The 22,474-nt window shown below is 52.4% G+C and overlaps 12 protein-coding genes across 12 annotated transcripts; 4 read left to right on the plus strand and 8 right to left on the minus strand.

Annotated features, from left to right (window-relative positions):
• Positions 1–156: 156 nt before the first annotated feature.
• ASPZODRAFT_154480 (hypothetical protein) lies at positions 157–2,458 on the minus strand (the record flags this gene model as incomplete). The annotated part of the gene is made up of 6 exons (XM_022726096.1): positions 157–215; positions 266–306; positions 394–1,230; positions 1,292–1,523; positions 1,588–1,844; positions 1,905–2,458. 6 exons carry the CDS (start codon positions 2,456–2,458, stop codon positions 157–159), a joined length of 1,980 nt encoding a protein of 659 aa, XP_022578155.1.
• Positions 2,459–3,238: 780 nt separating this feature from the next.
• On the plus strand, positions 3,239–4,800 carry ASPZODRAFT_19366 (hypothetical protein; the record flags this gene model as incomplete). The annotated part of the gene is made up of 2 exons (XM_022727391.1): positions 3,239–4,201; positions 4,267–4,800. 2 exons carry the CDS (start codon positions 3,239–3,241, stop codon positions 4,798–4,800), a joined length of 1,497 nt encoding a protein of 498 aa, XP_022578156.1.
• Positions 4,801–4,988: 188 nt separating this feature from the next.
• On the minus strand, positions 4,989–5,703 carry ASPZODRAFT_103042 (hypothetical protein; the record flags this gene model as incomplete). The annotated part of the gene is made up of 3 exons (XM_022720818.1): positions 5,537–5,703; positions 5,362–5,444; positions 4,989–5,297 (listed from the first exon to the last, which is right to left on the minus strand). Exons 1-3 carry the CDS (start codon positions 5,574–5,576, stop codon positions 4,989–4,991), a joined length of 432 nt encoding a protein of 143 aa, XP_022578157.1. The 5' UTR covers positions 5,577–5,703.
• An 81-nt stretch (positions 5,704–5,784) lies between these two features.
• ASPZODRAFT_136098 (hypothetical protein) lies at positions 5,785–6,512 on the plus strand (the record flags this gene model as incomplete). The annotated part of the gene is made up of 1 exon (XM_022723980.1): positions 5,785–6,512. Exon 1 carries the CDS (start codon positions 5,891–5,893, stop codon positions 6,509–6,511), a length of 621 nt encoding a protein of 206 aa, XP_022578158.1. The 5' UTR covers positions 5,785–5,890.
• Positions 6,513–6,566: 54 nt separating this feature from the next.
• On the minus strand, positions 6,567–8,513 carry ASPZODRAFT_123337 (hypothetical protein). Its single transcript, XM_022721357.1, has 5 exons — positions 8,389–8,513; positions 8,221–8,309; positions 7,887–8,159; positions 7,384–7,833; positions 6,567–7,323 (listed from the first exon to the last, which is right to left on the minus strand). Exons 1-5 carry the CDS (start codon positions 8,446–8,448, stop codon positions 6,591–6,593), a joined length of 1,605 nt encoding a protein of 534 aa, XP_022578159.1. The 5' UTR covers positions 8,449–8,513; the 3' UTR covers positions 6,567–6,590.
• Positions 8,514–8,896: 383 nt separating this feature from the next.
• Positions 8,897–10,752, plus strand: ASPZODRAFT_103047 (hypothetical protein; the record flags this gene model as incomplete). The annotated part of the gene is given in 3 exon segments (XM_022720819.1): positions 8,897–9,633; positions 9,710–9,748; positions 9,763–10,752. The coding sequence occupies 3 exon segments, from the start codon at positions 9,364–9,366 to the stop codon at positions 10,750–10,752; spliced, it is 1,299 nt and encodes a 432-aa protein (XP_022578160.1). The 5' UTR covers positions 8,897–9,363.
• A 111-nt stretch (positions 10,753–10,863) lies between these two features.
• ASPZODRAFT_154484 (hypothetical protein) lies at positions 10,864–12,063 on the minus strand (the record flags this gene model as incomplete). Its single annotated transcript, XM_022726097.1, has 1 exon — positions 10,864–12,063. One exon carries the CDS (start codon positions 12,061–12,063, stop codon positions 10,864–10,866), a length of 1,200 nt encoding a protein of 399 aa, XP_022578161.1.
• Positions 12,064–12,726: 663 nt separating this feature from the next.
• Positions 12,727–13,513, plus strand: ASPZODRAFT_136103 (hypothetical protein). Its single transcript, XM_022723981.1, has one exon. It carries the CDS (start codon positions 12,916–12,918, stop codon positions 13,468–13,470), a length of 555 nt encoding a protein of 184 aa, XP_022578162.1. The 5' UTR covers positions 12,727–12,915; the 3' UTR covers positions 13,471–13,513.
• A 48-nt stretch (positions 13,514–13,561) lies between these two features.
• On the minus strand, positions 13,562–13,924 carry ASPZODRAFT_54451 (hypothetical protein; the record flags this gene model as incomplete). The annotated part of the gene is made up of 1 exon (XM_022728469.1): positions 13,562–13,924. A coding segment is annotated over one exon (363 nt), but the record flags the coding sequence as incomplete, so codon positions are not given.
• A 1,184-nt stretch (positions 13,925–15,108) lies between these two features.
• Positions 15,109–16,131, minus strand: ASPZODRAFT_907857 (hypothetical protein). Its single transcript, XM_022730407.1, has 3 exons — positions 15,584–16,131; positions 15,259–15,487; positions 15,109–15,208 (listed from the first exon to the last, which is right to left on the minus strand). The coding sequence occupies exons 1-3, from the start codon at positions 15,901–15,903 to the stop codon at positions 15,194–15,196; spliced, it is 564 nt and encodes a 187-aa protein (XP_022578164.1). The 5' UTR covers positions 15,904–16,131; the 3' UTR covers positions 15,109–15,193.
• Positions 16,132–16,601: 470 nt separating this feature from the next.
• ASPZODRAFT_146000 (hypothetical protein) lies at positions 16,602–17,369 on the minus strand (the record flags this gene model as incomplete). Its single annotated transcript, XM_022725131.1, has 1 exon — positions 16,602–17,369. One exon carries the CDS (start codon positions 17,367–17,369, stop codon positions 16,602–16,604), a length of 768 nt encoding a protein of 255 aa, XP_022578165.1.
• A 1,563-nt stretch (positions 17,370–18,932) lies between these two features.
• ASPZODRAFT_161530 (hypothetical protein) lies at positions 18,933–20,913 on the minus strand. The gene is made up of 3 exons (XM_022726524.1): positions 20,436–20,913; positions 19,878–20,372; positions 18,933–19,826 (listed from the first exon to the last, which is right to left on the minus strand). The coding sequence occupies exons 1-3, from the start codon at positions 20,664–20,666 to the stop codon at positions 19,014–19,016; spliced, it is 1,539 nt and encodes a 512-aa protein (XP_022578166.1). The 5' UTR covers positions 20,667–20,913; the 3' UTR covers positions 18,933–19,013.
• Positions 20,914–22,474: the final 1,561 nt, after the last annotated feature.

Here is a 22,474-nt window from a genome sequence, read left to right on the forward strand (position 1 = left end):
CCGAGGACCCGAGACCCCGAGCTCCCGAAGCCGTGATGAGCCGGACGGGACCCACAAGCTTATCCAGTTGCCAATGCGTCATTGAAGGAGATCATCTATCTGCAAGGTTCTTTTTTCTTGTTGTCTGTGAGACCTGGTACTTATTAAATTTGGAATCTAGGTCCATAGGGGCTTTTCTAGGAGGCCGTCTTCCAGAGAGAAATCGAATAATGGGACTAGCACGTATTTATTAGTGGGGGATAGATCTAAACTAGCATAGACGTACCGTTCATGATGGAGTCGAGATAGGTGACAGGCGATATATGGCTGAGATCAAAGAAAGTATTATTACTGGACAGACTTGAGAGTTAGAGAAGAAATGGATCCCTCGTAATGGTATGTGTGAGTGCCCACCTGTGTCCGAAATTGGGGGGAACATTCTCGCACTGCTGCAAGGGTGATGTCGCATTGAGATCGTCAGAGACCAGCCGTTGTGTTTGAACTGCTGTTGTTGTGGGCCTGCTTGGCAGGTGATGGGAGGTTGAGCTCTGCACAGCGTTTCGCAATGTAACCAAGGTCTTGATGTGTCTTTCTGATAACCATTGACTGTTCTCTTGCAAAGGGCGGCCGTCATCATTGGTAGCAGACTCGGCGCCCGAAAACACTTCGATCACCTTCTGTTGGGTGTCCAGACACAGAGGCTCATTGCGCGTCTCGTCCCAGATGCAGAGGAGAAGAGTAGAGCTTAGCACGGTGTGGACCATCGACCAGGTGCGTAGTGGAACCGTGCTGAGGGCTTGGAAATCAAGGAATGCTTTGGTTGCGTCTAGTAAGCTTTGCTTGGCTCTCGTTCGAAGACTAGCCTCAGGATCTGCGGCGGCACCAGCCGTGCTCTTGATTGCGGGGCGACATAATATGGATATCATAGAGGATATATGCATTTTTAAAGCAAGATGCTCGAGGTTCTGGTGGAGAGTTGTGCAGCTCCCACGATCTTGAAGATGGGCCTGTGCCCGGCTGTAAACTTCGTCAAGTTTGCTGAGAGCGTCAAGCGCTCGGCTGGCGTCTTGGAATTGCTGCTCTCCGCTTGTAATCTCTATGCCAAGGAAGCAGTTATAGCGCATGATCTCGACATAAGAAAGGTCAGAACATGTGGCGAAGGTTTGATCCAGATTCCAGCCTTTGGCTGAAGCAATCGGAGGGCGGTCATAGCATAAACTAAGAAGGCTGTCCTGCCAAATGATGGTGTTCCTAGACCCCGGTCAGCAACAAATAGCATGTGAAAATTCTCCATTGCCTTTGCTTTGCTTACCACAATGAGATTGCTTTCGACTTGACGGATTCGGGGAAGCTGGAAAAGCTCTTCTCTCTGTGTAAGCCTAATGCTTGGGCCAGGCGGACCGTAGTTCCCAGCAGGGCCCAGGCTGCGTCTGATTGCCCATTATTTTGTAAAGTGTTTCCAAGAATTAATAATGTTTGGACGATGTCTAGCGATGGCCGGAAAAGAAAGTTGGCTAACCGTAAGGCCTGAAAGGCTCGACGGGCTGCTCGATATTAGTACCTTGAACAAGGACCGTTGAAGGGAACAAAGAAAAAGCAGAAGCATACCGAGCTCCCGACAAACCTCTGAGCGTCGTGGATTTTCAAGATCCGAAAAATGAGCCCCAGAAGCCAGAGTCGCGAGTAAGAGACTAATCAGGCCGATGGACTTTTCATTCGCCCAACGCTCGGAGATGACCTGGGGATCTTGTATCTCACCGGCCGCATAAGCATTCAAATAGGCACACATGTCGGCTTCGAATCTGTCTATATCCACGAGGATCGGGTTGAATGGATGAGCTAGAGTACGATGAAAATGGAAATATCTGTCTGGTATCAGCCTCTCCCGTCCCAGTGGTCATCCACTTGATAGACAATCTGCTAACTTCAACACTTCATCACGCTGAGGTGCTACCTTGACGAGCTCTGACCAGCGATCTTGCGGCAGCTTGGCTTCCATGAAGGGATAAATGTTGTACGTATTCTGAAGACCCAGGACAGGGGCCAGTTCTTGAGCCATGGTCCCATCGCAACCCTGAGCTCGAAAACGAAGAATGGACACAAGTGAATTATCTCCGGAATAATTCACGTCTCTTTCTGGATTACTCCTAGGCGTGACAGCATCCCAATCTTGGTCCTGAACCCCCTGAACTCCCGCCTGGGGGGGGGATCTTTGTGCTTGATCTCGAGCTGGAGAAAGCAACCGGGAGCCTTCCAGCGGCCGTCTTTCACTCTCATTGCTCTGATCAACATCGTAGACGCAGATGTCCGGGTGGCCACGCTTCCGACACGTTCGACATGGCTGAGCGTTGTCACATTTGACCTTGCGCTGACGACACGGATAACACGCCCTGGCCTCTCGCTGTTGGCGTCTGAGCTTCAGCACTCGGTCGATCTGCTGGCGATCAACACTGGGCCTCGTCGAAGAGCGTGTAGGCATGTCGGACAGCGCGTTGTGAGTTGCGGCGATCAAAGCAAGGCAAGAACTGGAAACTCGAAGCTCTCGAGGGTGTTTCGGCTGTTGATGCCTGAGGCAGAGCGCAGGAGCTGCTGGTCACGTGGACTCCTCTCTCGGACAACCACCACGAACAACAACGCGACTTCCTTCGTCTTCCACTGCAATGAAATTCAGATGTGGCTCTACCTGTCCTCTCCAACTCCGTACGTAAGGGATGGATAGTTAGTCGATTTCAATGATCTCCAGACAGTCCCCATCCTCAGTCTCTATGCTTGAGATTCGCTGCGTTGATACAGCAGCAGATAGTGGCTATAAATCCGACCTGAACAAAGAGCCTAGTTCTAGGCAGTCTATTGGCTGTGTTTGAGGGTAGGCGTTCTTCAAGGTGACAGATCTGCAGAAACAGTACTACTCTCCTCCTTGGCTACTCAGCATTCCTGAAAGGCCTCTATGCTGACGGCGATGACAGGCCACCCACCTCCAGATGGCACCGGATATCACGGCTCCTGCCGTTGAAGCAATATGGAGTCCCACGGCTGCTTCTTCCAGATGATCGCCCACCTCCTGCCGGATTCTTACGTTGTACCAATTCCACTGCAGATAAGCAGGTCTGGCCGAGCCCCCGAGGCCCCGAAGTAATTGGTACGGGCGTGCTCCGAGCCTCCGAACTCATCACGAACGTATATTAATATAACATCCCAACCGGTAGAAGTGCCGATATCACTCTGCAAAAAGAGAAATAGAAGTCTTGCAATCAACGTCATGTCTACCGAAGCTCACCTCTGCTTCCGCTCCTTCGTGGAAGCCCTCAAGGCCGATAACGACCTGGTCGAAATAGACACCCCCATCGATCCCAACCTCGAAGCGGCCGCCATCACCCGCCGTGTGTGTGAAACAAACGATAAGGCGCCCCTGTTCAACAACCTGGTCGGCGCCCAGAATGGCTTGTTCCGCATCCTGGGCGCCCCCGGGGCCCTGCGCAAGTCGCCCGAGGAACGCTACGGCCGACTGGCCCGGCACCTGGGCCTTCCCCCGACGGCGACCATGCGTGAGATCCTGGACAAGATGCTACTGGCCAGTGAACTGCCCCCCGTGCCGCCTGTCGTGCTTGCCTCGGGCCCCTGCAAAGAGAACAGTCTGACGGGCGACGCAATCGATCTCACGCAGCTGCCTGTGCCACTCGTCCACCAGGCGGACGGAGGCAAGTACCTCCAAACGTACGGGATGCACATCGTACAATCGCCAGATGGCGAGTGGACCAACTGGTCGATCGCCCGCGCGATGGTCTCTGGCCCACGTCAGCTCACGGGGCTCGTCATCGAGCCCCAACACATCTGGCAGATCCGCGAGATGTGGAAGACGCTCGGCCGCGACGTCCCCTGGGCATTGGCCTTTGGTGTCCCCCCCGCGGCCATCATGGCATCCAGCATGCCCATCCCGGATGGCGTAACAGAGGCCGGATATGTGGGCGCGATGACCGGCCGCCCCTTGGACCTGGTCAAATGCGACACCAACGACCTGTACGTGCCTGCCACGGCCGAGATCATCCTCGAGGGCACCCTCTCCATCTCAGAGACGGGCCCTGAAGGCCCCTTTGGCGAAATGCACGGCTATGTCTTCCCTGACGATGTTCATTCCGGCCCACGATACACCGTCAACAAGATTACCTACCGGAACGGTGCCATTTTGCCCATGTCAGCGTGTGGAAGATTGACTGATGAGACAGTACTCCTCTCCATTCATTCCTTCCTCCCATCTTGGTTGATGATTGTTAATTGTTCATTTTCTAGCATACTTTGATCGGATCCCTCGCGGCCGCCGAGATACGCAAGCTCTGCCAACAGGCCGGTCTCCCCATCACTGACGCCTTCGCCCCCTTCGAGTCCCAAGTGACCTGGGTCGCACTGCGCGTTGACACCGCCCGCCTGCGTGAGATGCAGACCACCCCGGCGGCGTTCCGGCAGCGAGTCGGCGAGGTTGTCTTCCGCACTAAGGCCGGGATGATCATTCATCGCGTCGTCCTGGTCGGCGACGATATAGACGTCTACTCTGGTGCAGACGTGCTGTGGGCGTTTTCGACCCGCTGTCGCCCGGGCACGGACGAGACCTTCTTCGACGACGCCTCCATCCGTGGGTTCACCTTGATCCCGTACATGTCGCACGGTTCCGCGGATCCGCGCAAGGGAGGCAAAGTCGTTTCCGATGCCTTGTTGGCCGTCGAGTATACCGCCGGGAAGAACTGGGTGGCGGCTGACTTTGAGCATTCCTACCCGGAAGACATCAAGAAGAGGGTTTTGGCCAACTGGGATACATGGTTTAGTTGAAAATTACGATTTGTGCTTAGGAGAAGGTATCTCTATAGACTGAAGTCGGATATTATACAAGGGAGAGTGAGAAGGAAATCAAGAGAAGGGGAAGAGGGGAAGTTGCAGCAATTGTTTACCCCAGGCATCGTAAGATGTACAGAACAGAAACACCCAGTCAATTGATCAAGGAGGAAGACTCTACTCTATTACTTTCTATCTCTCAAGGCATACCGTGCCTTTCCTGTATTAGGGACGTATTGTTCCCCCTCCTTGGAAGCAGCCACCTTCTTGTCATCGGTCTCCTTCTTCTCCTCCTCGCTCAGATCTTCCCACACCTTCTTTGGCAAATATCGCTTGCGTGAGCCATCTTCCTGTTTCGCTGTACCGCTTCCCTCGCGCGTCTGCCAGTCTTCTTCTGTCCAGTTGTCCAGATCCTTCTGGTTCGCATTCTTGTCGTCTTTGGAGGTTGTGTAGCCGCCGCCGCGTTTCTTGTATTCAGCAGCAGTTAACTGGGCCTAGGCATCATATAATTCGTTAAAAGGCTTCGTTTGGGTACTATTTTTAATGAGATAGAATCACCTTTCGTGCAGACCATTGGCCGGGCTTTCCTCCCTTGTCGCCTTCGTGGATCTCCTCTTTGACTTGTTCGCGAAGTTTAGGGTCTGTATAGGACATGATGAGATACAATTAGTTGATACGACCAGATTATAGGAATATGTCGAGAAGAAAGAAAGGTGACTCGGTGTCTAGGTACTAGGTATATGTAGATGGTTGTAGTATATCCATGATGTCATTCAAGGTCGAGAAAATAACCTGAATTATTGATAGAATTAAGGTTCATCTGAGATCAAAATAAAGATCGTCATATCAAACCAACTGGCATTTCATTGGAGGCTTTATTGAAGAAGACTGAGTTGTTGTTATATGATTGCTGGTAATTGTGAGTAGTTGGAATCGTAAAAACTAATTGTTACTACTGGCAATTGCTGATTTACTATTCAGCCTAATGACTCATGTCTCTGCCATCTTTTTTATACACATTCTATTTCTTCCTTCTCTCTTTCTTTTTTCCTTCCTCTCTCTGTCTGTCTGATATTATTTAATCATAATGACCTCCATCTCACCCGATTCCCTCCCCCGCTTCACCTCCATCGTCTCGACGGCCTTCTCCTCTGCGGCCTTTATCACTGCCAATCTTTCCGAGTGTCTTTCCATCCCACCATCACAAATCACCCTCGCCCATCTTCGTGAATATCTTGCTCCTGTGATCGTCCGATCAGCAGAGGACGGTGCTCTTCTTTTTCAGGCTGGGGACTGGTCTGCTGTCTCATTATGGCAGAGACACTCCACAACACCAACACCAACAACAACTAAACTTAACCCCCTTCGAGAAGAGTACAAAAGGAAGATCGCAGCAGTAAAGAACAAATATCTACCGCCCACACCCTCATTCTATTATTATCTCGACTTTCTCGCCCGAAACCCAGACGCACCACGTACCCCGGGCGCCGTGTCCGCAGTGATCGAAGCCGGGTTGGAGCGGGCAAGACGAGAAGACTGTCCTGCCTGGCTAGAAGCAGTAGATCAGCATGTCGTCAAGATATACGAGCATTTCGGCTTCCGGCTTGTCGAGGAGGTGGTTGTCGGGGCTGGACGGTTTGATGCGCGGGGGGGGTTAGAAGACGGGGGGTGTGGTGTTTCTTTGTATGCGATGATATGGTTGCCTTAGCATACTTTATATCAATCTAAGCTATGTATCAATTATGAAATAATATATAAAAACTGCGCATTCACACTACAGATGTATTCTAATTATTGAGATACTCGCTGATACGCCTCTTCTGGCTGTGATCATGGCTATGCTCATGGTTATGGCCATTTTCATGCTCATCAACATCCTCAGGCCAGTCTTCCCATCCGTCCTCCCAAATCGCAGTCAGCTTTCTCTCCGTCTCCTTCCTCGACAGCCTTTGTCTCATCACGCCCTCCCAAGTCTTCATCTCGGAATTGTCCAACAGACACTCGTCCATGAACTTGGAGATGAGCGGCATGTTGATATCGCTGCCGATGAAGACGATCTCCTGTCTTCTGTCACCCCATTCACCCTGGAAATCATCCTGGATGGATTTTACCACATCTGCATCGTCGGGCCACTCGTCGCAGTCAACCTCTGTGAACCACGGCCCGCCACAGCCCACAGTGAGCATCCCACCGGCTTGGCTCCATTCGCCGAATTGAAAGGAACGGGTGGCGAGCCAGAAAAAGCCCTTGGAGCGTAGAACAGTCGAAAACGCCGGGTGGGAGCGTTTATTCGCGAGGATTTTTTCGGGCGGCGGTTGTTCAAAGTCTTCAATACTCATCTCGCTGCCGTCCACACTCATGCTATCGTCACTGTCACTGTTTTCTTCTCCTTCTCCTTCTTCTTCTTCCTCATCCTCTTCTTTATTTTGGAGAAGAATAAATTTGTCGTGTAGAAGAGTGAAGAGACGCCGGGGATGGAATGGTCGACGGGCTGTATACACGAAATTATTGATTCCATACCTTACATCATTAGCTTTACAATCATAGCAGTGTCGAGCAGAGATAAGAAGAGAATATTACTCTAATGTTTCAGGCTTGGGCGTCATCTTTTTCCCACTCGGTGTATTCATGAGGGTCATCTCATGTAGGGACCGTAACCAGCCCGCCCCCGAGGCAGCCTTGAGGAAATCAAAGCGGTTGGTGCCGATGATCTCACGCACGTCGACGCGCGAATAGCTACACTCGATCAACCTGGCGGTCGGGTTGAGCAGGCCGATGAGCTCATGGATGCGTTTCCGGGTGTCTGCGTCGACAGTTTCGATCTTATTCAAGACCAATACGTCGGCGAACTCGATCTGGTCGACCAGCAGGTCGGAGATGGTCCGTTCGTCTTCGGGGATGACCGCATCGGCGCCGTATCGATCGGATAGGAAATCGGCAGTGTCCAGGTTCGAGAGCACATTGAACGCATCGATCACGGTCACCGTCGTGTCGAGGCGGGCGATGGTATGCAGACCTCCTAGATTGTTGCTACCTCGGTTAACGACAGTCTCTAGAACAGCTAAACCGTATATGTTTCTTACATCTCGGTGAGAATTTCTTCCTCCTCCTCGTCAGCGGCAACCATCGCCGCGCTAAACTCCGCCGTGAACGTCTCGGCCACCTGCATCGGCTCGCTGATGCCTGTACTCTCAATCACGACATATTCCACCTCTTCCTGTTTCGTCAACCGAGCCAGCTCGGCGAGCAGGTCTCCACGGAGAGTGCAGCAGATACACCCGTTCTGCAACTGGATAAGTTTCTCTTTCGTCTGGGAGATGTGGTGGTTCGTTATCAGCGCAGCATCGATATTAAGTCTTCACGTCAGTAAGAGTGCCATTGATTAAGATGGATCAACAGTTTCAACGCAAGACCTACTTGCTCATATCATTGACGATGACGGCAATCCGGAGTCCATGATCGGGCGATTTGAGAATATGTTCGAGTAGAGTGGTTTTCCCACTCCCCTGAATGAATCATCAGTAAACTAGAATACAAGGAAGACTGAATACCCAAGAGAAAGAGAGGAGAGAGAAGAACTTGTACCAGAAAGCCAGAGAGGAGAGTCACGGGGAGTTGGCGGGCCGGTTTGCCTGAGGCAGCCATATCAAAGCAATTGCAGACGTTCCTGTTCCTTTGTAGTCACTGGCAACTCTCTGCACACGAACAAGATGAGGGAAATGGAATAGGAGAAAAAAGAGACCATAGCAACCTCAGGGATTCCATTCTATCCTTTATAGTTCTGTCTCCAAGGTATGACTATACAATGGATGCTATTGGCCGCCCAAGGTCCTCGCCTTCAAAGGTACTCAACTGGGCAGCATATTCAGGTACCTAGGGAGCTGGTATTAAGAATGTTGCAGATATAACTGGCTTATGAGATATACTAATGCCTATCAGTTCTAGACGTCGAGATTCCCTGTGGTTGTTCAGTATCAAGAGGTTACCTGGTAAGTCGAGCACGAGTGAACAGCTTCTTGCTTTGAGAAAACGAGATCAAAACTAATGAATCATATTTCGACATATAAATCATGAAGAAGAAACAGTTCAAAGAGGCCCCTTCATTGAAATATATTATATCTACTAATGACTAGCGAGCAACAATACTCCAACTGGTCAGAAAAGGCTATATCTGTCGTTGTCGCATATCCACGAGCAACCGAATGGCTTTTAAAAGTCCTCTATATTTACAGTATACAGCTCATCTGGAAATACTCCACCTGGAGAATGATGGCGTGGGATAGGCTTGCGTTGGCGCCGAGATTGTCAAGGGGAACGACATCCCTGCCACTGTTCTGTTTCACGATCTGCACAGAGTCAGAGACAGGGCTCAATAACTGCAGGAACTTCATATCAAGGCCAATCCGTGAGATAAGGAACAGAATATGTGATATAATTAGAAGGCCATGACTCGTTGAAGCAGCAAGGCGACTTATAATACACTAAGTACCATCTTTCCTGTCAACGCCATCCCCCATCCTCTTTTTTTCTCTTCTTCTAGGAACTTAATTAACTTCTGATATGACTTGCTCTAACTGTACGAATTCGAGTTCGACATCCCCGGATCTGGTAGGATGGGTCGACGAAAACTCCGGCCGCGGTACGCTGAGTCTGGTCACCACCTGTCTCTTCACCATCTTCCTCTGCACATGGGTCGTGATCCATCCGAGAGTTGACGCGAACGTCCGGCGCGCAACGCAGCATAAACTGGTGCTGTTCGTCAAGGCCGTGCTGGCGCCCGAATTCATCGCCGTCGAAGCGCTGCAGGAATGGGCCCAGTGTCGACGCATGGTACGCGAACTCACAACAACAGCAGCAGCAGCAGCAAAAGAACAAAAAGCGATGGGATGGCGAGGAATAAAAAGAGGAGGAAGAAGAAGCAAACCACACGGCGTCACCGGCGATGGTTGTCTCCTCCAGCCCATCCAGGCGTTCTACATCAGCATGCTAGCCCTACGGTATCGGACGGTCAGGGGGGGAGACCGAGTTCTCTGGCCGAACCAGTACATCTGGCTCCTAGAACAGCAACTGGTGACATGGGCCGAATGTGAAGCCAGCTGGGGACTAGCCGAGGAGCAGATCCGCGACAAGAGCAAGGCAGACAACGCGACCAAGCTGCTTGCCCTGGCGCAGGTGCTGTGGTTTGTGGCCGAGTGCATCATGCGGCCGGTCCATCGCCTGCCGCTCTCGCAGCTCGAGGCTATGACACTAGGGTACATCCCTCTGTTTGCCGTCACGTATTTCTTCTGGTGGGCGAAGCCAAAGGATATCCGCACCCCGTCCGTTGTCGACCTCCCGCCCATGTCGGCCGAGCAGTGGGCGGTCTTTGACTCGATGGCCATCAGCAACAAGTTCGACAACGAGGGCCTCCCAGAGCAGATTACCTGGAAGAGCATCTGGTATCTGACGCCGCGGGTGTTTGAAAAGGAAGAACAGGACGCTGCTGCAATAGCGGTGGCCAGTAGCGGTGGGAAATCATCACCATCGTCACCATCATCATCTTCTTCTTCTAGGATACCATCATCTCTGCCCAAACAGACCGTCCTGTCCCATTGGGATCCGCTTTTGTACCGCTCAAAGCTGATATGGCCGCTGACCTGTCTCTTCGGAGCATCCTGTGGCGCCCTGCACCTCGTCGCCTGGGACACGGTCTTCCCCACGGCCATGGAGGCGTGGCTGTGGCGCGTGTCAGCGTTTGTTTCTATTGTCTCCATGTTGGTCTTTATGCATTTCGAAAAGGTCATCCTTCGCTGGGGCGGACCCTTGACCATCCTCAGCCTTGTCTCGCCGGCGCTCTATCTGCTCAGCCGGCTGGTCATGATGGTCGAGGTCTTTGTTGCTCTCAGAGCGGAAGAGCTGGCGATTCACGACACATACCAGGTGTCAACATATTGGGTCCATCTGTTATAATTCACAATTTGCTGAAATTCATATATATTTGCTTATATGTAAAGAAAGAAGAAAAAAATTCAAAAATATACATCTATGAGCTTGTATCATCACATCATCAAGAGAGTTTGCTCAGCTGGTAAAGAATGGGTCCGTCGATTCGAACGACCGCATGACTGCCATGGTAACGATGGGGTAACCCATTACTACATCATGTAGGCCTGTCTTGAGAATCTCCTCGCGGATGACACCATGGTCGGTACGCCATTCCATGACAGACCCGGCCGCACCAAGATCAATCTTGGACTCGAGCTTCCTCATCTCCAGGTCCTCGTAGCTGATCCCCGCGGGTACAGATGCATTCACCGCGTGCCAGAAGACCATTGGCGTATGGTGCCAGGGGATGTCGTAGTCGTCTTCGGCATGGATGATGGTGAGGCGATACTTTTCGGCATTCGCTTCATGGGCTCGCACATACTGGGCGATCCGGTCTTTGGTCAACCACTTGTCGCGGATAAAGCGATGCAGATAATTGAACAGCAGCGGAAACCTAGCCAGCGGCGACAGGATGGGAATCGTTCCGGCAACGCGGTACGTGGAAACGAGAGTGGGCACATCGACAAAGGGGGCAACCAGAACTATCCCCGCGAGGGTGACAGGGGGGAACTGCAATGCCAGATGGTTGGCGACGGCCACGCTCACGGCAGTCCCCATCGACTGCCCGAAGATCAGGATCCGCGAGGGCGGGATCCCCGCCACGTTCATGGCCCAGTCAAGCACCGTCATTGCATCCAGGATCAGCCCGCTTTCCGAGGGGATTCCCGTGCTGCGTCCAAAGCCGCGGTAGTCAAACGTAAGAACGTGGATTTTCCCTGGCTGCCCGGCGGACAGCGCGCGGTAGTTGGGCACCCGATAGCCTGAACCCACGGTGCCCCCGGCTCCATGCATGTGAATTACCAGTCGAGCATCGGGATCATCACGCAGTAGTCGGAAGGCGTGGCGGGAGGTGATATCGGGGACAAAGCCCACCGGCTCCGCGACCAGTTCGAGCTCATGTTTGCGATAGAGCTCAATCGGCAAGACATGCCACGCGTACAGCCGCTCGCCGTCGGCCGTTCGGAGAGAGAACGGTGTGACTTGGTTGCGAAGAAAGCCAAATGTTTCTGGCACATTCAGATCCTTAAACCAGGTCATCTGGATAGAATGTAAATAAACCACATGCGACTGGAAGCTGGCGGTCGTGAGCAGGCCGAGCAGGGCCGCGTACAATGCGACCGAGATGGCTACTGAGACCGACGCATACTTGACGACCGAGGCGAGCAAACCGGCCATTATGAGCTCGAGCGAGCGTAAGAAGGAGGGATAGAGAGAAGAACAAAGGGAGAGTTGAAGCTGGCGGGGAGAGACGAAGAGGACTTGATTCGAAACGGACGCGTTGCAGCGGCTAACCTACCAATCAGCATCGTATATATCAGCATGGGTTGGATAGAACTTGACTTTGGCGGTTGAAGAAAGTCATCTTCTTTTCCTAGATGACTGTCTGGTACTGAAGACGACAGGAAGGCTCAAACCGTTGAAGAAGGAAGGATGAATGACAGATTGGGGGAGTGATGCTCAGGCTAATAACAACCTTCTATAAAGGGAATCTAGTCAATAATCACATGATACCATATGGTCACATGATGTCACATGATATTAGTCATGTGATTTATACTGTAATATAATAATATTTATCATTAAATATGGAAAAGGTGAGTATGGATTATTTATATCTAACATTCTCTGCTATTGAGTATTTGCGCAGTAAAGACTCGCTCTTGAGAATGTTGGCGTGTCTTAAGGAGCCTGGTTCAGGCAGAACATATTTCCAGATACGTATAGAGTACAATGGTCAATCTATGTGAAGGAATTAGATTCTATTATAAAGATATATGATTATCTGCTCTTAGCTAGAGTAACTGTATTGTAATCTAGATGTCTATAGTAAGAACAGTCTATCCAGGTCTCTAATTTCTATATATATATGGAGTGAGTACCTGCTGTACTACATCGGATAGCAAACAGGCATATGCATCTCGATGAGTCAGTTATAACCCCTCATCACACCACGAGGCACTAGAAGAGATAAATAACCTGGAAGAAGCACACATACCGTAAGAAAAATCAGAACAAGTATTCAACAAAATGTCCGTCCAGTCTGTCTCCATCTCATCCTCTCACACATTCAGCAAACCACCCGTCAGCGCCATCACGCTGGTCACCAACCGCGGCGTCCAGGGCGACTGCCACTTCGGTGAGACGGTCCAGCACCAGTCCAGACTGCACATCAAACCGGCGCCGACGAATCTGCGCCAGGTGCATCTCATCCCCATCGAGACGCTGGAGAAGATCGACCAGGCGGCGGGGAAGGTGGTCGCGGGCTCGTTGGGCGAGAACATCACCACGCGGGGCCTCGATCTCGTTCACTTGAGTCGCGGCACGGAGCTGCACTTCAAAACTACCACGAGCAATCAAGTAGCCGCCGTCGTCGTGCTCACCGGGCTGCGGAACCCGTGTCCGCAGATCGACAAGTTCCAGACCGGGCTGAAGGAACGGTTCGTCGTGCGCGACGCCCAGCGCAACATCATCGGCAGGCTGGCCGGTGTCATGGGTGTCGTCAAGCAGGGTGGGATCGTCACGCCGGGCATGAAGATTGTGGTTGTCAAGCCGGCTGTCGAGGAGAAGCTTGAGGTTGTCTGAAGTTTTCTTTTTTCTTCAAGAAAAAAAAAAAAAAAAAAAAAAATCTTTAATGGAATTTCATTCATGGGGAAAAAAAACCACCATGCATGTTTAATTGCCAGTCTTTCAAGTCAAAATGACCCTCCCGGAGTAGACTCTCCTCGCCATCCCAGACAAACACGTACGCCAGCACCATAGACCCATTATTGTCCGTAGTCGCTTCACCCACCTCGATCCGATACATCTCCGTCTCGTAGGCAGCTAGTCGGCGCAGCTCTGCCAGCGACCGGAATGGATATGCCATCCCGTGAATGGCCTCGGCGGAGGACTCGTCGCGCAGTAAAACGGGATACTCGCCCCAAAGCTTGGCGCGGAAGCCGTGAACCGTCGCTGGATGCAGCTCAGGGCGTGAGGATACGCCGAGCACGCGGGCGAGGGTGTGCGGGTCCATCAAGGTACCGTAGAAGAAGCAGTGGACGATTCTTCGCCGATCATATAGCTCCTCCATCTCAGGCAGTGCCTTTCATCTAGAGAAAAAAAGTTGATAGTATCATGTGCACATCATGTGCACATGATGCAATAATTCAATCGTTCCATGGTACAGATTAATCATGTCATATCCGGCAACCACCGGAACAACTCCACCTTCCATGAGTCTTGCACGCTCAGCCGGCGGTCGTCATTATACATGCTTCGGATGGCGGGGATGGAGAGCGCCTCGTTCATGGACAGCTTGTAGATGCGGTAGTGCTGGAGGATGGTGTGGCCCGACGGCTGCGCAACCTCCACCGAAAACACGTCCGGGGCACAGTCGTCCGCCGCGGCGGCGGCAACGCTGATCAGCGAGCAGGTGTAGACGTGCACGTAAAAGGCAATGTAGTGCAGCGACCCGTGGTGATCGTCTGCTGCGTGGTATAGGCGGAAGAGCTTGAAGAAGACCTTGGCGTGCTGCAGGCGGGTCTCTTCATTGATTTGATTGTTACGGGCGTAGTCGGCCATGATTCTCCTCTGCTGGCTTGGCGTGACAGAGGTGATTCTGTTGCTGTGGCGCCACGGCCAGTCCGGGACCAGGCTGGCGATGAGGCCGCCGGAGATGAAAAGCGCCTTCAGACGGGGCAGGCGCGGCAGCGCGTAGGCCCGCAGAACCTGGAACGAGGCCTCGGTTGCCGGCACCATGAGCTCTTCGAGGTCGGGAAAGGCGTCGGCAATTGCCTCGACCAGCTCGGCCACGGATTGCTGCGTGTTGCGCGGCAGATCCGGGGTGCCGCCGAGACAGAGCGAGCGCATCGGCGTCCGGGTGCGATTCTGGATGTAGCGCAGAATGCGCGCCGGGCTGCTGACGGAGTGCATCAGTGCCTCCCTCACGAAGAGCTCTCGCAGGGCATAATTCTTGTCCAGGACGAGCAGCAGGTGGTCCGCCATGTCCTCCGTCAGGATGGCGACGACAAACCGCGTGATGTTGGTCGCCTTGGCGAGGCATGGCATCATGAGGGCGGCCTGAATCTCCAAGCCGTGGGACCAGGCGACGGGCGAATTGTCGATTTCCAGCGACTGCAACGCCGTCAGGTCCAGCATGCGAGAGAGATAATCCGGGTCGTTGGCAAACACTCCGTCGTCCAAAAGGGTCGGTAAGAACCCCCAACCGAGCGACAGGTCCCGGATCCGAAGGGCCGGGAGGCCATGCTCCCGTGCCTCTTCCTCGTACGCCGCGACAAGCTGTGCAAGATGAGCCCGGTGGTGTGGGCTATTCTCGCAGAAAGTGGACAGGCCGAGCGATTCGAGCTCCGGACATGCGACAAGCACCCGTGCCAGGTCGCCAATCAAGGTAGGCGAGTAGTCCGGTATATGAGCGATGTTCAGCGTCCGCAGGTTCCGGAAGCGCGGGACCTTGGTGTCGTACAACCACGGGTGAAAGGAGGCATGGCGCAGCCGTGGGCAGCGTTCAACAAGCATCGCGGGGAGGTCAGGAGCATCGCCGAATCGCTTTTTCGCCGAGTAGGTGGCCGAAGCAATACAATTGCTCAGCTCCACGGATATCCTAAACACACCGCCAAATCAGACGAAGGCGAAATAAACCAGTTAATCTGCATCTTTTTTTTTTCCCTATCATTTCTTTTTCCCCAGGGGCCCGTACTCGATTGACCGAAGGCCCTGCATCTTGGCGAGCATCACAAAGACCGCGTGTGTGGTTTCAGCACTCTCATTCTCACTAATCTGCATGTACCGACCCAACGTCAAGTGTCTCGTATAGCACAGGCGGGATTTAACCGGCAGCTGCGAGAGGATTCGCAGCACCCGGAGCGTGATGTGTTGCACGTAGACATCGCGATAGAGAATCGGAGTGCACAGGGCGTGGAAGTACTTGGAAACGCGGCAGACGGCCGCCAGACTTGGTGTGGCGTTAACATGGCCAAAGACAACCAGATACACTTCATTCGGCAGCGCCGTGGACATTGTGGTGCTGGTGGTGGTGATGCTGGTGGTGGTGTTTCTGCTGGTGCGTCTGCCAGCGCCGGCCCGGCGCGGCCAACCGCAGTTCCCAGCGGGGGTCTGTGAACAGCTGCGAGGCCCTGGGCGAGAAAACAGAAGAGAACATGAAGAATCCACAGGCGCGGTTGAGATTGCTGGGGTGGAAGGTGAGGTGTAAGTTTACGTGACGTTTGACTATTTTCTTGTTTTGTGGGAGGTTCGGCAATTCATCATGTGACTGAGGGGTCATGTGGTAATAATAGAATCCTCCCTCATTCAGGGGCAGGACAGTGCATTAAGCATACTCCTATTCGTCTGGAATCACCTTCGGTCTAAAGAGTCTCTACATGAAGAATACGATAGAAAGCAACCAAGTCACTGCCGAGTCTCTCAGTCCATTCATTGGTCTTGTTATCTGCAACGAGAACGGTAAAGAGAAAGCATATCGTGATGACAGGCCAGCGAGACTAATAAAATAGACGAGAGAGGAGTGACCGCCATGTCCAGACTTGTCTTCTGTTGACTAGAAATCCAATCCCGGCGGCCCTGTTACCGATGTCGATCCGGCTTGTCGTCGAGGCACGGTGAAAGAAAGTCGACAGATTGGAAGTCGGTCTGCAAGCTAGGAAGAGAGGGTTAGTGAGGCAGTGCCGTACAGAGAGCAACACAACACATACCTTTTATTAAGTGCGGCTCATAGCAAGGGCAGCGCGCTTAGCCATTTCCAAAGCCGCACACTTGTTCACATAATAAACCATCACACTCTGGTCTTCGGCGTTCGGTTCGTTGCCGTGGAGCACGACGTAACGACGGGTGAGCTCATCATCACCGTGCAACCAGTCGGGAGGAGTGAGCCGCACAGCCTTTGTCATGGAGCGGGCCAGGTACAGCAGGAGGTCTCGGTCCAGTGCCTTGGCCATGCCTCCGTCGAGAACGAGGCCCTCCATGGACTGACACTGGCGCAGAAGACGCAGGAGGTCAGTTGCTTCGATTCCTGGGGTTTCAGAATCAACGACGAGAAGCTTCAGAAGGGGGCAGTTGATAGCCAGGTGTTCCCACACCTCCAGTGAAATGGATTTACCCTTGAAGACAAACGCCGTCAGCGTGGGGGGGAGGAGGTTCTGGAAGGACTGGATGGTCTCGATGGCAATGTCGGGGAGAGCAATGTGAACCTCCTTCAGCTTGGGAAAGGAGATCTGATTCAATTCGGCGATGACACCTTCATCCCGAGGTCCGGTACGGATGACGCGGAGGTTCGCTGCGTATATGTGGCGGCGGTCTGGCTGGACATGCAGCAAGGCTTTGGTGGGCACCGCCTTCCAGAGGAAAGCCAGGCCCATGTTGAAGAAGGTGGAGTTGACGCGAATCGCGGCCGAAAGGGATTTCTTGTCGTCCACGTGTGAGAGGATCTGATGGACCAACTCGGGGATCTGCAGCGCCTTCGACGCCATGTTGGCGTATCTGCTTGAAAAGAAGACAGAGAGAGAGGGGGATAGAGAAGATGGGAGAGAGGATGAGAAGGGGAAGACAGAGAGAAGAGAGGGGAGAGATGTGATTTTCTTTTATGTGTGTTGACGACTAAGCAGCACTGGGTGGTGAGGGCTTCAGCATCAGTAATGAGAAACTTCATCTCAGCCTTTGACAGGCCTTACATTCCTGTTCTACAGTGAAAGCAGGACTGGTGAGGCATAGAATTTAGTTATAGAAATTACTATAGTTTATTGCTGAAATGATGGGGTTGTCTACATGGTTACTAGATCTCCTGTCATTAATTTTGACAGGTTGTGAAATATTCATAGAGGCAGTAGCCTGACCATTGAGGCAAGAGTTTAGACTGATCAAGTTCCAGTAAGTACTGTACTCTACTGTACTTATCACAGTATCCTCAGTGCACTATTATAGGGACAGTATACTAAGTATACAGACAGTATAACTACTAAGTATACAGAGAGTATACTAAGTATATATATAAAAAATTATATAGATATATACAGAAAATATATAGATAATATCTAGACAGATAGACAATAGACAGATAGACAGACAGTTATTCATATCTCTAAATAGTATACCTAGTACCCAGAACAAGACAGAACAACTCAACGTTATCAGATTAAATCAGGTACTCCGTAGTACACTGTCACTGCAGATCTCCCGCAACGCAGAACAATACATAGTACAGAGTACTGCATACATACGGAGTATGTACTAGGCAGGTAGTCCGCTACCAAGTAAGGTGAAATCCCCGATCCGAGCCCCGAGACTCCGGTCCGTGACGGACATACCGCGGACAGAAACCCACAGGCTCAGCTGACGTGGGGATCGGGTCGGATACGGACGTGGAATCGGAAGCCCCACAGCCACCACCTCTTTGAACTTTCAGGTTGTCTGTCCTCTGTCCTCTGTCAGGTACTCCGTCGGTACCTCCTGTACATCCCCACTCCCCACGCTGTGGATTTCTAAGCTGCATCAGTCCCACGCGGTAGACTTAGTACTATCGATAGACTTAATCCACTATGTCTATGTCTATGTACATATACTATGTCTATTACATAGTTATACTATGTCTATTACATATACTATGTCGTACATATACTATGTCTATGTACAGGCCAGACACTTATCGGCGCCAGAAGTAGCTCCATCGGGAACAGAACTTAGCCGAGCCCTTCAATCCAGACAGCCAAACCAAATCCAGATGCATGCAGCCGCCCCCAAGAGGGAAAACGCAGCAAATAGGCGGCTTTGATTCGACGGAAATGCATCGAGTGGGGGCGTTGGATCATTAAAGGGGGAGGCGCTGGGATTGTGGAGGATCGGAGCTAGATTTGAAACTGTCACTCCATACTCCATCACGGCATCTTCTTTACCAACTTAGAAATGAGCATGGGCCTATTCAAGACTTGGAATATACTTTGGATGGGTCTGGGGTAACCTGGGGTATGCAGCGGATATACCAAGTAGTTACTAACTAGTAGCTAAAGTGACTGGAAAGTTGGAAGAACTACGATGGGAGGCTTGTGCAAGTATACCAGTAGTAAGTAACTCATCATACATTAATTACATGAGAAAGAAAAAACAAAAAAAGGAGAAAACTAATGCCAGTTCTTGCCCTTCCACTGCAGGATGATGGTGGGAATGACACTGACGCCCACCATGAGAGCAATGGCAACACCGGCACCGCCGGCAAAGCCGACGGTGTCGAACATCTGGGGGAACCAGAAGGGGCCGATGAAGCCCCACACCTGACGGACAAAGGTGATGAAGACACCGACACTCGCCGCCTGCGGGCGGTAGCAGTCGACGGCGTAGGTGACGTTGATGGTGGTGACAATCTGGTTGCCAGCGGCGGCGATGGCGGCACCAACGGCCGGGGTGACGTTCCAGTGGGCGCCGGCGTTCTTGATCTGGATGGCAAACACGACAACACCGCAGATGGTCAGGGCGTGGCCGATGTAGGCGAGCCACAGACGGTGTTCACGGGGCGGGGCGACCCCGTGCTTGCGCTCGCTCATGGCCATCCAGCGGTCGGAGATGAGCCCACCAACCTGCTCACCGAGCACGGAACCAAGGATGACAGCGATGAACTGCAGACCAACCTCCTGCGTGTCCAAGCCGAACATGACCGGGTACAGCTGGGGGATCTCGACGGTGACCATGATGGAACCCCACAGGAAGATCATGGCGTACGCGGCGGCGGGGATCATCACGCACGGCTTGGCGGCCAGGGTGAGCGGCTCAACAAAGTCGAACCAGGTCAAGGGGGTGGAGTCGATGCGGCCGAACTTGAAGTATTCACGCTTGATGGCTCCGGTAGGCTGCTGGGTCTGGACAACGCCGGTACCCTTGCGCATGTAGAGAGTCTCCGCACCGAAGGCGAAGTAGACGATGAGTTGGATGGCGTGGACCTAGACCGTTAGAGAGAGACAAAGACATTGAATATTTAGTGTGGTACATACGACAGCCATGATGTAGTAGATCCAGCGGTAACCGACGCGCTGGGCGACAAAACCCATCAGGAAGGGGGCCGAGGGAACACCGAGGGTGACCATGAGGGTCCAGTAACCCATGCAGCGAGCACGGTCCTTCTTGAAGAACATCTCGGCGACGACGGCGCTACCGATGGCAGCCGGGGGGCAGATGAACCAGGCGGCGATGGCACGGCACAAGCCCATGGTGGCATAGGAGTAGCTGTTGGCACAACCGATTTCGGCGACCAGGGCGCAGATGAGGGAGATGAGGAAGATGGGACGGCGACCGAAGCGGTTGGCCAACGGACGCCAGAACAGCGGAGCGCCACCCAGGATGGCGATGACGAGGGAGGTCAGGTAACTGGCGCGCTGCAGACTGACGCCGAGGTCCAGGTGGATGTTCTCAAAGGCAGCCATGATACAGGCGGCCGTGAAGGTACCCATCATGGCGTGGAAGGCCACCAAGGCCAGATTCACACCTTTCTAGACGACATTAGAAACAGGACATCGAATATCAGAATAACCAGAAGAAAATAAAAGACTCACCTTCCATGACGGCCAGTTGTACGGATCCGCATCATCCATGTCCGGGATAGGATCGAGATTCAGGGTCCCATGGCGATGGAGAAGGTACTGGCGGTGCTCCTCGGACAGGTTGTTGATCTCCTCATTCTGGAAACTCTCGTGGTGAGCGGCGCCTCCTTCAATGTCGTGGGCGCTCTTCACCAAGTCGGAGGCCGGGGGGCTCGCAGAGCCTTGGGCAAGTTCCTTCTCCATTATAGGGGAGGGAGGTGGAAGATCAAACAAGTTGGGAAAGGAGAGAGGTGAGAGAGGTGAGAGAGGTGAGAGAGGAGAGAGAGGAGAGGGAGAAAGAGGAAGGTGCGAGGGTTGAAGATCACAGCAGACAAAAACCCAATCGACACACCGGGCAGCGCGTTCTTATATGAAGGGAAGGCGCGGTGGAAGCCTGGGGTCCGGGGGAAGGAACGTCTTGGTCTGGCTAGACGTCGACTGGGGGGGGGGGAGAGAGAGGGAAGCCAATCCTGCGTGGTTGAGGAGATTCGGCCGTGCAATGCCCCTCCTCGGTCCCCTCGGTCCCTCCCCTTCTCATCTTCTCCCCTTCTCCCCACAGACAAATGACAGGCAACGCATCTGGTCTAAGCGACGGCAGCTCACCGGAGGTGGATTCCAGTGGAGCGCGAGCGACTTTGCAACGCTTTGCCACGGTCGGCCGACGAGTGCGATTGTGGGGAGGGTTGTGGGGATGGGGTGGGGATGGGGTGGGGATGATGTGTTCAGGGGTGGGTGGAAAGCTGGGGATGAGTAAGGACTGACTGACAGTGAGTGGTGAGTAACTAATCAGTTAGTTACTCCGTAGTTACTATGGAGTATACGAGCCGTTGGTCCGGGGAGGCCCTATGTACGTGTCCTGTGGAGCGATGACTTTTGCCAAGTTCAGCCCGACCGACGCTGATTATTATTATTAACGCTTATTGATCGCAGTGGGTGTTTTTGGCCTCCACACTTGGCAGGGTGTGAAGTCCCTTTTTGCTGTCCACATTACTCCGTACTAGTTACTATGATTATTGCCACAATAACGTGGCGATAAGAAAGTCAATTTCCGACACGTGCTAGTCAAAGCTAAAGGAATTCCTGTTCTTTTGGCGAGCGAGCCACGGTCTCGAGGTCGGTGGTACGGGAGAAGTCACAGCAGGGTCAGTTGCTGTCGTCGTCGGATGACAGGAAACTGTGGATGGGGCGCCCCTCCTCCCCTCTTCCCCATCAAGTCTGGGGATATGCCCAAGGGTGGAGACTGAGATGACTCTTTGACTTGGCTCAAACGTGGGGATAGCGTGAGTATGTATGTAGTACCTAGTTAGTTAACTAACTACTAGGTAACTGGTACTGACTTAGTATGTAGTTATGTACTCTGTATACTATGTACTGGTAAATAGACACGGTCGGAAGAGATCCTGTATGAAGGAGCAATTGCCTTCGTCCCTCCAAGATGCTACAATGTAGATTATCATTATTGTATTAGATTTATGGTATTACTATACTATCACTATTATTACTACTACTATACTACACTATCTACACTACTAACTATGGTCATTGCTTAACATGCAGATATACTAAGCGAGTTATTTACTTGGTTGCTGCAGGCCGCGTACTCCAGACACTACTGCATATGCTATATCTTGGCAGCATTATTAGAAATCCAGACGAAGCGAGACTACTACCCAAGTATCGATTAGTGCATAATTCTATCCAATCTGAATATGCAGCAGAAGGACAGAGTCCTTGGTAATCCAGCTCAGAGATACTCCGTACTACTCCTAGGGTCCCCTGTTCAATAGTAGCAGTGCCAAGTCCTCTCACTCCAAAGTCTAGACTCACTCCGTGCACTTCCGCAGTAGTACGGGGGGGGGGTACTTGATACGAAACATCGAGCATCCCCTACGGAGTACCCTGTACGAAGTCCCAGTCTCTGCTGATCATGTCCGTGGAACACGTGGAGCGTGCATTCAACCAGTAAACGCAGAGAAGATGACCAGGTTCAGGATTTTCCAATTTAGCTTGAT

Source organism: Penicilliopsis zonata (assembly GCF_001890105.1).
Source record: "Penicilliopsis zonata CBS 506.65 unplaced genomic scaffold ASPZOscaffold_18, whole genome shotgun sequence".
NCBI lineage: Eukaryota > Fungi > Ascomycota > Eurotiomycetes > Eurotiales > Aspergillaceae > Penicilliopsis > Penicilliopsis zonata.

What these genes read in the sequence shown, in the direction of transcription:
- ASPZODRAFT_123337 (XM_022721357.1), bottom strand. Translation starts at nt 8,448, where the DNA reads ATGGCTGCCTCAGGCAAACCGGCCCGCCAACTCCCCGTGACTCTCCTC. An exon ending in ATCGTCAATGATATGAGCAA is followed by an intron (nt 8,160 to 8,220) that starts GTAGGTCTTGCG and finishes ACTGACGTGAAG; the next exon opens with ACTTAATATCGATGCTGCGC. An exon ending in GAAGAAATTCTCACCGAGAT is followed by an intron (nt 7,834 to 7,886) that starts GTAAGAAACATA and finishes TAACCGAGGTAG; the next exon opens with CAACAATCTAGGAGGTCTGC.
- ASPZODRAFT_136103 (XM_022723981.1), top strand. Translation starts at nt 12,916, where the DNA reads ATGTCCGTCCAGTCTGTCTCCATCTCATCCTCTCACACATTCAGCAAA.
- ASPZODRAFT_907857 (XM_022730407.1), bottom strand. Translation starts at nt 15,903, where the DNA reads ATGTCCACGGCGCTGCCGAATGAAGTGTATCTGGTTGTCTTTGGCCAT. An exon ending in CAGGGCCTTCGGTCAATCGA is followed by an intron (nt 15,488 to 15,583) that starts GTACGGGCCCCT and finishes CGGTGTGTTTAG; the next exon opens with GATATCCGTGGAGCTGAGCA.
- ASPZODRAFT_161530 (XM_022726524.1), bottom strand. Translation starts at nt 20,666, where the DNA reads ATGGAGAAGGAACTTGCCCAAGGCTCTGCGAGCCCCCCGGCCTCCGAC. An exon ending in ACAACTGGCCGTCATGGAAG is followed by an intron (nt 20,373 to 20,435) that starts GTGAGTCTTTTA and finishes AATGTCGTCTAG; the next exon opens with AAAGGTGTGAATCTGGCCTT. An exon ending in TCTACTACATCATGGCTGTC is followed by an intron (nt 19,827 to 19,877) that starts GTATGTACCACA and finishes CTAACGGTCTAG; the next exon opens with GTCCACGCCATCCAACTCAT.